A 12850-nucleotide genomic window follows, 5' to 3' on the forward strand; every position below is an offset into this window, starting at 1 on the left:
CTTAAAGGGACAGTCAAGTCCAAAAAAACTTTCATGTTTTAAATAGGACATGTCATTTTAAACAACTTTCCAATTTACTTTTATCACCAATTTTGCTTTGTTCTATTGGTATTCTTAAATTGAAAGCTAAACCTAGGAAGGCTCATATGAAAATTTCTAAGCCCTTGAAGGCCGCCTCTTATCACATGCTTCTTTATTTGCTTTTCACAACAGGGGAGAGCTAGTTCATGTCAGCCATATAGATAACATTGTGATCATGCCTGTGGCTTGTGGCAGACACTGCACTAATTGGCTAAAATGAGTCAATAGATAATAAATAAAATGTCATGTGATCAGGGGGCTGTCAGAAGATGCTTAGATACAAGGTAATCACAGAGGTTAAAAACTATATTAATATAACTGTGTTGGTTGTGCAAATTTGGGGAATGGGTAATAAAGGGATTATCTATATTTTTAAAACAACACAAATTCTGGTGTTGACTGTCCTTTTAACCTTTACAAAAACACAGCACATATAGCAATTAACTCTACCTGCTTCTCCCCACTAGCCCTGTAGCATCCTCACTATGCAACCTCCTAAAATTTAAATACCAACCAAAACCAAAGAACCCCACTATATAACCCACACATGAACCCTTAGCCTCAATACCCCTTAATTGTCTGCTAACTATTCACAACTGCATTAAAGTCTCAGTAAATAAGTACAGACCATAATACATTCAAACCGCTGCAGTCAAATAGTAAGGTAGGGAAATCACTTAAAGGGTTTTTGGGTGCTTTAGAGACTATGTATATCAAGCTCTGTGTAGGTGTTATGGTGAGTATTACGGTAGAGGGATTATGAAGGTAATCTAGTGAGTGCTGGGTGGTATTGTGTAGAAGTGTTATGTAGAAGGGGTGTTCCAGTTATGTGTGATAATGTAGGGGTTCCAGTGTTGGGAGTTTTATGCAGTGAAATTTATTTAGGCCTGGTTGGGAAGGGCTAGAAGAGGATGGAGGCCAGTGTCAGCTATCAGGTATACTAGTGGTGGTTGGCCAGGTAAGTTAGCTATATACTATTGCTATACTAGCAATGGGTGGCTGGGTCCCAGTCAGTGATAATAGTAATGGGTGAACAGTCCAGGGGTCCAGTAAAGTACAGTCCAGTAAAGGTAAAGCACAATAAAAAAAAGGCAGTGGTGCAAATCTGGCAGGGGCTCCACACAAATCCCTCCCAAAAAAAACATATTGCAGTCCAAGAAAAACAGCAGCACTCACCAATTCAAAAAAGTTGCAGGTGTATTGGGACACCAAAATGAAGAAAAGGACAACGTTTCGGACCTCTAGTCCTTAGTCAAGTCTTAGTCATGTCATGTCTGCATCTTTTTTAAATTGATGAGTGCTGCTTGTTTAAAAACATAATTTATGTAAGAACTTACCTGATAAATTCATTTCTTTCATATTAGCAAGAGTCCATGAGCTAGTGACGTATGGGATATACATTCCTACCAGGAGGGGCAAAGTTTCCCAAACCTCAAAATGCCTATAAATACACCCCTCACCACACCCACAATTCAGTTTAACGAATAGCCAAGAAGTGGGGTGATAAAAAAGTGCGAAAGCATATAAAATAAGGAATTGGAATAATTGTGCTTTATACAAAATCATAACCACCACAAAAAAGGGCGGGCCTCATGGACTCTTGCTAATATGAAAGAAATGAATTTATCAGGTAAGTTCTTACATAAATTATGTTTTCTTTCATGTAATTAGCAAGAGTCCATGAGCTAGTGACGTATGGGATAATGACTACCCAAGATGTGGATCTTTCCACACAAGAGTCACTAGAGAGGGAGGGATAAAATAAAGACAGCCAATTCCTGCTGAAAATAATCCACACCCAAAATAAAGTTTAACGAAAAACATAAGCACAAGATTCAAACCGAAACCGCTGCCTGAAGTACTTTTCTACCAAAAACTGCTTCAGAAGAAGAAAATACATCAAAATTATAGAATTTAGTAAAAGTATGCAAAGAGGACCAAGTTGCTGCTTTGCAGATCTGGTCAACCGAAGCTTCATTCCTAAACGCCCAGGAAGTAGAAACTGACCTAGTAGAATGAGCTGTAATTCTCTGAGGCGGAGTTTTACCCGACTCAACATAGGCAAGATGAATTAAAGATTTCAACCAAGATGCCAAAGAAATGGCAGAAGCTTTCTGGCCTTTTCTAGAACCGGAAAAGATAACAAATAGACTAGAAGTCTTACGAAAAGATTTCGTAGCTTCAACATAATATTTCAAAGCTCTAACAACATCCAAAGAATGCAACGATTTCTCCTTAGAATTCTTAGGATTAGGACATAATGAAGGAACCACAATTTCTCTACTAATGTTGTTGGAATTCACAACTTTAGGTAAAAATTCAAAAGAAGTTCGCAACACCGCCTTATCCTGATGAAAAATCAGAAAAGGAGACTCACAAGAAAGAGCAGATAATTCAGAAACTCTTCTGGCAGAAGAGATGGCCAAAAGGAACAAAACTTTCCAAGAAAGTAATTTAATGTCCAATGAATGCATAGGTTCAAACGGAGGAGCTTGAAGAGCTCCCAGAACCAAATTCAAACTCCAAGGAGGAGAAATTGACTTAATGACAGGTTTTATACGAACCAAAGCTTGTACAAAACAATGAATATCAGGAAGAATAGCAATCTTTCTGTGAAAAAGAACAGAAAGAGCAGAGATTTGTCCTTTCAAAGAACTTGCGGACAAACCCTTATCTAAACCATCCTGAAGGAACTGTAAAATTCTCGGTATTCTAAAAGAATGCCAGGAAAAATGATGAGAAAGACACCAAGAAATATAAGTCTTCCAGACTCTATAATATATCTCTCGAGATACAGATTTACGAGCCTGTAACATAGTATTAATCACAGAGTCAGAGAAACCTCTTTGACCAAGAATCAAGCGTTCAATCTCCATACCTTTAAATTTAAGGATTTCAGATCCTGATGGAAAAAAGGACCTTGTGACAGAAGGTCTGGTCTTAACGGAAGAGTCCACGGTTGGCAAGAGGCCATCCGGACAAGATCCGCATACCAAAACCTGTGAGGCCATGCCGGAGCTACCAGCAGAACAAACGAGCATTCCTTCAGAATCTTGGAGATTACCCTTGGAAGAAGAACTAGAGGCGGAAAGATATAGGCAGGATGATACTTCCAAGGAAGTGATAATGCATCCACTGCCTCCGCCTGAGGATCCCGGGATCTGGACAGATACCTGGGAAGTTTCTTGTTTAGATGGGACGCCATCAGATCTATTTCTGGAAGTTCCCACATTTGAACAATCTGAAGAAATACCTCTGGGTGAAGAGACCATTCGCCCGGATGCAACGTTTGGCGACTGAGATAATCCGCTTCCCAATTGTCTACACCTGGGATATGAACCGCAGAGATTAGACAGGAGCTGGATTCCGCCCAAACCAAAATTCGAGATACTTCTTTCATAGCCAGAGGACTGTGAGTCCCTCCTTGATGATTGATGTATGCCACAGTTGTGACATTGTCTGTCTGAAAACAAATGAACGATTCTCTCTTCAGAAGAGGCCAAAACTGAAGAGCTCTGAAAATTGCACGGAGTTCCAAAATATTGATCGGTAATCTCACCTCCTGAGATTCCCAAACTCCTTGTGCCGTCAGAGATCCCCACACAGCTCCCCAACCTGTGAGACTTGCATCTGTTGAAATTACAGTCCAGGTCGGAAGCACAAAAGAAGCCCCCTGAATTAAACGATGGTGATCTGTCCACCATGTTAGAGAGTGTCGAACAATCGGTTTTAAAGATATTAATTGAGATATCTTCGTGTAATCCTTGCACCATTGCTTCAGCATACAGAGCTGAAGAGGTCGCATGTGAAAACGAGCAAAGGGGATCGCGTCCGATGCAGCAGTCATAAGACCTAGAATTTCCATGCATAAGGCTACCGAAGGGAATGATTGTGACTGAAGGTTTCGACAAGCTGTAATCAACTTTAGACGTCTCTTGTCTGTTAAAGACAGAGTCATGGACACTGAATCCATCTGGAAACCCAGAAAGATTACCCTTGTCTGAGGAATCAAAGAACTTTTTGGTAAATTGATCCTCCAACCATGATCTTGAAGAAACAACACAAGTCGATTCGTATGAGATTCTGCTAAATGTAAAGACTGAGCAAGTACCAAGATATCGTCCAAATAAGGAAATACCACAATACCCTGTTCTCTGATTACAGACAGCAGGGCACCGAGAACCTTTGTAAAAATTCTTGGAGCTGTAGCTAGGCCAAACGGCAGAGCCACAAACTGGTAATGCTTGTCCAGAAACGAGAATCTCAGGAACTGATAATGATCTGGATGAATCGGAATATGCAGATATGCATCCTGTAAATCTATTGTGGACATAGAATTCCCTTGCTGAACAAAAGGTAAGATAGTCCTTACAGTTACCATCTTGAACGTTGGTATCCTTACATAACGATTCAATATTTTTAGATCCAGAACTGGTCTGAAAGAATTCTCCTTCTTTGGTACAATGAAGAGATTTGAATAAAACCCCATCCCCTGTTCCGGAACTGGAACTGGTATAATTACTCCAGTCAACTCTAGATCTGAAACACATTTCAGAAATGCTTGAGCTTTTACTGGATTTACTGGGACACGGGAAAGAAAAAATCTCTTTGCAGGAGGTCTCAACTTGAAACCAATTCTGTACCCTTCTGAAACAATGTTCTGAATCCAAAGATTGTGAACAGAATTGATCCAAATTTTCTTGAAAAAACGTAACCTGCCCCCTACCAGCTGAGCTGGAATGAGGGCCGCACCTTCATGTGGACTTAGAAGCAGGCTTTGCCTTTCTAGCTGGCTTGGATTTATTCCAGACTGGAGATGGTCTCCAAACTGAAACTGCTCCTGAGGATGAAGGATCAGACTTTTGTTCTTTGTTGAAACGAAAGGAACGAAAACGATTATTAGCCCTGTTTTTACCTTTAGATTTTTTATCCTGTGGTAAAAAAGTTCCTTTCCCACCAGTAACAGTTGAAATAATGGAATCCAACTGAGAACCAAATAATTTGTTACCCTGGAAAGAAATGGAAAGTAAAGTTGATTTAGAAGCCATATCAGCATTCCAAGTTTTAAGCCATAAAGCTCTTCTAGCTAAAATAGCTAGAGACAAAAACCTGACATCAACTCTGATAATATCAAAAATGGCATCACAGATAAAATTATTAGCATGTTGAAGAAGAATAATAATATCATGAGAATCACGATGTGTTACTTGTTGCGCTAAAGTTTCCAACCAAAAAGTTGAAGCTGCAGCAACATCAGCCAAAGATATAGCAGGTCTAAGAAGATTACCTGAACACAGATAAGCTTTTCTTAGAAAGGACTCAATTTTCCTATCTAGAGGATCCTTAAACGAAGTACCATCTGACGTAGGAATAGTAGTACGTTTAGCAAGGGTAGAAATAGCCCCATCAACTTTAGGGATCTTGTCCCAAAATTCTAATCTGTCAGACGGCACAGGATATAATTGCTTAAAACGTTTAGAAGGAGTAAATGAATTACCCAAATTATCCCATTCTTTGGAAATTACTGCAGAAATAGCATCAGGGACAGGAAAAACTTCTGGAATAACTACAGGAGATTTAAAAACCTTATTTAAACGTTTAGATTTAGTATCAAGAGGACCAGAATCCTCTATTTCTAAAGCAATTAGGACTTCTTTAAGTAAAGAACGAATAAATTCCATTTTAAATAAATATGAAGATTTATCAGCATCAACCTCTGAGACAGAATCCTCTGAACCAGAGGAATCATCAGAATCAGAATGATGATGTTCAGTTAAAAATTCATCTGTAGGGAGAGAAGTTTTAAAAGATTTTTTACGTTTACTAGAAGGAGAAATAACAGACATAGCCTTCTTTATGGATTCAGAAACAAAATCTCTTATATTATCAGGAACATTCTGCACCTTAGATGTTGAAGGAACTGCAACAGGCAATGGTACTTTACTAAAGGAAATATTATCTGCTTTAACAAGTTTGTCATGACAATCAATACAAACAACAGCTGGAGGAATAGCTACCAAAAGTTTACAGCAGATACACTTAGCTTTGGTAGATTCAGCACTTGACAGCGATTTTCCTGTAGTATCTTCTGACTCAGATGCAACGTGAGACATCTTGCAATATGTAAGAGAAAAAACAACATATATATAAAGCAAAATTGATCAAATTCCTTAAATGACAGTTTCAGGAATGGGAAAAAATGCCAAAAAACAAGCTTCTAGCAACCAGAAGCAAGAAAAAATGAGACTTAAATAATGTGGAGACAAAAGTGACGCCCATATTTTTTCGCGCCAAATAAGACGCCCACATTATTTGGCGCCTAAATGCTTTTTGGCGCCAAAAATGACGCCACATCCGGAACGCCGACATTTTTGGCGCAAAATAATGTCAAAAAAATGACGCAACTTCCGGCGACACGTATGACGCCGGAAACGGAAATAGAATTTTTGCGCCAAAAAAGTCAGCGCCAAGAATGACGCAATAAAATGAAGCATTTTCAGCCCCCGCGAGCCTAACAGCCCACAGGGAAAAAGTCAAATTTTAAGGTAAGAAAAATGTTAAATTAAAATGCATTATCCCAAATATGAAACTGACTGTCTGAAAATAAGGAAAGTTGAACATTCTGAGTCAAGGCAAATAAATGTTTGAATACATATATTTAGAACTTTATAAATAAAGTGCCCAACCATAGCTAGGAGTGTCACAGAAAATAAGACTTACTTACCCCAGGACACTCATCTACATATAGCAGATAGCCAAACCAGTACTGAAACGAGAATCAGCAGAGGTAATGGTATATAGAAGAGTATATCGTCGATCTGAAAAGGGAGGTAAGAGATGAATCTCTACGACCGATAACAGAGAACCTATGAAATAGACCCCTTAGAAGGAGATCACTGCATTCAAATAGGCAATACTCTCCTCACATCCCTCTGACATTCACTGCACGCTGAGAGGAAAACCGGGCTCCAACTTGCTGCGGAGCGCATATCAACGTAGAATCTAGCACAAACTTACTTCACCACCTCCATAGGAGGCAAAGTTTGTAAAACTGAATTGTGGGTGTGGTGAGGGGTGTATTTATAGGCATTTTGAGGTTTGGGAAACTTTGCCCCTCCTGGTAGGAATGTATATCCCATACGTCACTAGCTCATGGACTCTTGCTAATTACATGAAAGAAATGACATGCCCTATTTAAAACATGAAAGGGGTTTTTTGGACTTTTTTTTCTGTCTTCCTCTCTGTATCACTCATTGTTTTTTTCTCCTATCCCCTCTCTATTGATTGCCATATCAGCCCTGGTCTTTCCCGTTTACTTTAATCCCTTCTAATGATCCATAAGTACCGATTTGGTCTTTTCTGTTAAGGATCTATTCTTTCTCACTTTCTCTTCTCCAAGCCACACACTGGTGCATAAATCTTACTCCCAACCTTATGCCCCCCCCCTTCCTCTCATATGTTAATATGTTGCTCTCCACTTGTTCATTACTGTATTTACCCACTTTTGTCTCTCTCTTTTCCAGTAAAGTATTTGACATCTTTCCATAATAGATACAACAAACTAATTATCTCCCAAAAGGCAAAGGTACTTATAATTCACCCATACTATAAGCCCCATTCATACTCTATTTTGTGGGGGCACTTTACAGAGACAGCAGCCTTGTAGGGGGGAACTTCCTTAAAGCCTTTATTTTGTTTTTTCTTTCTTGCTATGTTGTAAAGTTACAAGCTCGCTCATTATTTTATTGCCAGACATTATGGGATGTTTAATATTTCAGCCAGGGGGCAAGACACACTCTGAATTATTCAAAAATGCCCCTCCTATTCATACTTGTGTTCTGTCTCATGGGGGAAATTAAGCAGAAGCTGTCCCTCTCCCCCTTCCCCTGAGGGGTCAAATAAAAAGGTATCGACAGCTTGTTAGTTAAGACTATAAATGAGGGAACAGAGACAGAAAAGAGAGAGAGTAAAATAAAAAAGGAGAAAAAAAAGATAGGGGAAACTAACAAAGAAACATAGAAGAGAGTCAAAGGGAAGAGACAAACAGGACAGAGGGAGAAGATAAAAAATTGAGAATGGTGAGAAAATGGATAAACAGGGATAGTGGGAATGAGAAAAAAGAAGAGCGAGTGAGGGAAGAGGAAGGAGTGTAAGAGGGGGGGACAGAGAGAGAAGGGAGTAGACAGAGAAAAAAAGAGAGAGCGAGAAACAGCGAGAGGAGAAAGAGAAGATATATATGTATATATATATATATATATATATATATATATATATATATATATATATATATATATATATATATATACATATATATATACTGTATATAATGTGCTGAGGAAAAAAAGAGGGAATGAGTAATAAGTTACAAAAAAGAAAAGACAAAACTTAGAGAAACAAAATAAGTGAGTGATTGAGGTTACACATAGAGTGAGTTGCAGCAGGGCAGTCTCACCTCAGATCTCAGAAGTAGCAGTTGTAGGGACACTGTGGGGAAGTCACCTGTAGCAGCTCTCAGATCTGTACCCTAAAAAAAGAGACATGACAGCCTGTCTCTAATTTTATCAATTATTACTTCCCACTCTCACACACTAGGTAACAGTGACTCTCTCACACACTAGGTAACAGTGACTCTCTCACACACTAGCTAACAGTGACTCTCTCACACACTAGCTAACAGTGACTCTCTCACACACTAGGTAACAGTGACTCTCTCACACACTAGCTAACAGTGACTCTCTCACACACTAGCTAACAGTGACTCTCTCACACACTAGCTAACAGTGACTCTCTCACACACTAGCTAACAGTGACTCTCTCACACACTAGCTAACAGTGACTCTCTCACACACTAGCTAACAGTGACTTGCACACACTAGGTAACAGTGACTCTCTCACACACTAGGTAACAGTGACTCTCTCACACACTAGGTAACAGTGACTCTCTTACACACTAGCTAACAGTGACTCTCTTACACACTAGCTAACAGTGACTCTCTTACACACTAGCTAACAGTGACTCTCTTACACACTAGCTAACAGTGACTCTCTTACACACTAGTTAACAGTGACTCTCTCACACACTAGTTAACAGTGACTCTCTCACACACTAGTTAACAGTGACTCTCTCACACACTAGTTAACAGTGACTCTCTCACACACTAGGTAACAGTGACTCTCACACACACTAGGTAACAGTAACTCTCTCACACACTAGGTAACAGTAACTCTCGCACACACTAGGTAACAGTGACTCTTGCACACACTAGGTAACAGTGACTCTTGCAAACACTAGGTAACAGTGACTCTCGTACACACTAGGTAACAGTGACTCTCGCACACACTAGGTAACAGTGACTCTCTCACACACTAGGTAACAGTGACTCTCTCACACACTAGGTAACAGTGACTCTCGCACACACTAGGTAACAGTGACTCTCGCACACACTAGGTAACCGTGACTCTCGCACACACTAGGTAACAGTGACTCTCTCACACACTAGGTAACAGTAACTCTCTCACACACTAGGTAACAGTGACTCTCGCACACACTAGGTAACAGTGACTCTCGCACACACTAGGTAACAGTGACTCTCGCACACACTAGGTAACAGTGACTCTCTCACACACTAGGTAACAGTGACTCTCTCACCATCACACCCAGTAACCATATCCATCTCATTTAGTTTCACATACAGCAGTAGCTTAAGCTTTGTTATAACACCAGCCCTTACACCCAACTGCAGAACCAACATGATTATGGGCAGTGCCAGTCTCTCAAACAACCCCACACTATTGCCATGCCAACTTAAAAAAACACTGCTTGATTAATTTTAATACCATAATGTGTCCCTCTATACACCTACCTGTACTGTTACACTTTTCATGGTGTATCCTTGGTTATCAATATTTTCCACAAGTTGGTGATAGACCTCAGTATCCAAAGGCACCACAGAGAACCCACAATAGTCAGATAGGTTCCATGGGATTTTTTCAGAATCTGCGGGGAAAAACATTTAAATAATGCTAAATTGAGCCGTGGTTTGTGCCTTTGAACACTATGTAATCATTTGATTGGTTACCGGCAGTGAGAGGGTAATACTCCAGGACCAGGGCAGCCCCTTCACTGAAGAGGGTAACTCCATCTCGTCCTTGAAACAGGAATGAGGTGTTCCAAACTGGTTGCAATGGGGGAAGACCAGGAGGTGAGATCTGTGGGGTGAAATAAAAAAATTAAAAAAGCATAAGGAATGTAGAGGTAAGAGCTGCAGTTTAATCTATCAGACATATTCAGTTTTTCTTTTTTTTTTTAAAAAACAAAACAAAAACCTTCTGTCTCAAAGACACTAGGAAAATATATGTTTAAATTAGTAAAACCAGTCAGATACTGTACATGATATCAAAGGAACATTTGGTTATTAAATACATTAGAAATAGGAATTTCCCCAGATCGTCAAGGGGGGAAGTCACAAAGATTTTCACAGAAGCAATATACAGTATGTGTTTTCAAAAGAAAAGTAATTTGATTGGATCAGTATTGATGATGACTTCCTAATGTGTTTGAATGCAGTTTTTTTCACTGTAATGTCACTTCAAGTTCTGTGCAATTAACAATTTCATATCATTTTCAGCCACACTAAACATTCTCTGGTAATTCCATTTTACCATTCACTTGTAATATAAGATTGTGCAATATTCTGGGCATGGCCTGGGATATTGATAGAGAACCCTGCACTATAAGTAGAGCTCCACTTGTAATTAAAGGGACATTAAATACTTTGAGATGGTAATATAAAATGATAAATAGTATAAATAAAAACAACTCTACAATATACTCTCATTATTTATTTTGTGCCCTTTTCCTGTAATTTAATTCTGAAATTTTGAGCTTTTCAGTTCCTGCTAGAAATGTAAGTGCAGAACACAGTTATATTCCACACAGCCATTGGCTGCAGACTCTAGTGACCTATTTATAACTGTCCCTAATTGGCCTAAATAGAGAAGGTAACCAAAGTTTCAACATGGCAGCTCCCATTGTTTTATAGACACTAAAACTTCACGTTTATTTTGTCAATATTTAAACAGCTAATGAAACTTTAAAAAAACACATCTACAAGTTATTCTCATACTAATCTTTTCTTTGAATACATCATTCTATCTAGCATTTATTTAGTGTTTAATGTCCCTTTAAGGCATTGTTAGCTAACGTGATATTTGTATGTGCGTAACAGGTCAAAATAGGTTTACAAGAGGTCAAGACAGTCTAGAAATCCTGTGTGGATTTGCCTTTAAAGCGCTTTCTAATGGATTGAAAAATGTCTGCAAAGTATTGGTGAAATTAACAGAGTGTGAAGTCACTGGAAAACCACATGACAAACTGGGTTTAATGGTTTTCAAATGGATTAGAATGGTCTTGAATCTGAAAATACATTGAAAACCATATGAGGCACTGTACACAGCTCTTCTAATGTAATTGAACAGACATCAAGTAATAAAAACAAAATAAAACAGTGTGAACGGAAAAAGGGATAGAGATTGATAAGGACATTAAAGGGACAGCCTAGTCAAAATTAAACTTTCATGATTTAGATGGGGCATCCAGTTTTAAACAACTTTCCAATTTATTTTTATCATCAAATTTTCTTTGCTTTATAGGTATTCTTTGTGGAAAGCTAAACCTAGGTAAGCTCATATGCCAATTTTCAATTCCGTTGAATTGTCTCATTTCTCAGTGCATTTTGACAGTTTGACAGTTATACACTGCTAGTTCATGTGTGTCATATAGATAACATTGTGCTCACTCTCGTGGAGTTATTTAAGATTCTGTACTGATTGGTTAACCTGTATGTCTGTCAAAATAACTGAGATAAGGGGCAGTCTGCAGAGGCTTAGGTAATCACAGAGGTAAAAAGTGTATTAGAGTGTTGGTTATGAAAAACCGTGGAATGGTTAATTACGGGATTATCCATCTTTTTAAACAATACAAATTCTGGAGTAGACTATGTTACAACATTATGTTAAAGTGACAAAGTCCCTTTGAGTGAGAGTCTTTTACCTGTGGGTGACCCTGGGTGGCTGTTGAAGGAATCTCAAAAGAGGAAACAGATGTCTCTGGAAACATGACAGTGACCGGGGACACCCCACACACACCGGGTGGCTTCTGGGACTGACTACAAATAAGCATAGTTAAAACAAGATGGCATACAATGAGATTATAGGCCTGGTCTAATGTAAACAGTCACTAAACAAGGTGCTATATTCTAAAAATAACACATTTTTGTCTTTGCACATGAACAAGAGACATATAGCATGTCAAACATAGACACATTAATTTACACATGTCCAACAGTAATACATACAATGCACATATTGTGACCACTACACATACTGTGATACCTGTTGTTTGTGTAGTCAGGGACAATGCGTGCCACTGCTATAAGAGGCCGTGTGGGCTTCTGCAGTGGCACCTCCACCCCTCCAAGTAAAACCTAAGGAAGACATTAAAGGGACAGTATACACCAATTTTCATATAACTGCATGTAATAGACACTACTATAAAGAATAAGATGCACAGATACTGATATAAAAATCCAGTATAAAACTATTTAAAAACTTACTTAGAAGCTCTTAGTTTAGCTCTGTTGAAAAGGTAGCTGGAAAGCCCACTGCAAGTGGGAAATAAGACACCTCCCCTCCCCCTTCTTTTGCATATGAAAAGACCCTTTAAACAAACAGGAGCAAGCTGGAAGAGGTATCTGACGGTATTCACATA

General features: G+C 38.9%; 2 protein-coding genes across 2 annotated transcripts in view; both read right to left on the reverse strand.

Annotated features, from left to right (window-relative positions):
* The window catches only part of CCDC33 (coiled-coil domain containing 33), a 159587-nt gene extending 147025 nt beyond the window's left edge, over window positions 1–12562 (reverse strand). Inside the window, exons 1-5 of the mRNA XM_053717328.1 lie at window positions 12475–12562; window positions 12134–12248; window positions 10161–10290; window positions 9945–10078; window positions 8534–8605 (exon numbers count right to left, since the gene is read on the reverse strand). Coding sequence (XP_053573303.1) covers window positions 8534–8605; window positions 9945–10078; window positions 10161–10290; window positions 12134–12199 — 402 coding nt within the window. The 5' untranslated portion in view covers window positions 12200–12248; window positions 12475–12562. The remainder of the gene's footprint in view (window positions 1–8533; window positions 8606–9944; window positions 10079–10160; window positions 10291–12133; window positions 12249–12474) is intronic.
* The window catches only part of LOC128664481 (coiled-coil domain-containing protein 33-like), a 41604-nt gene continuing 41164 nt past the window's right edge, over window positions 12411–12850 (reverse strand). The window contains exon 7 of the mRNA XM_053719305.1: window positions 12411–12566. Within this exon, the coding sequence (XP_053575280.1) occupies window positions 12411–12566 (156 nt within the window). The remainder of the gene's footprint in view (window positions 12567–12850) is intronic.

Source organism: Bombina bombina, chromosome 6 (genome assembly GCF_027579735.1).
Source record: "Bombina bombina isolate aBomBom1 chromosome 6, aBomBom1.pri, whole genome shotgun sequence".
Lineage (NCBI taxonomy): Eukaryota > Metazoa > Chordata > Amphibia > Anura > Bombinatoridae > Bombina > Bombina bombina.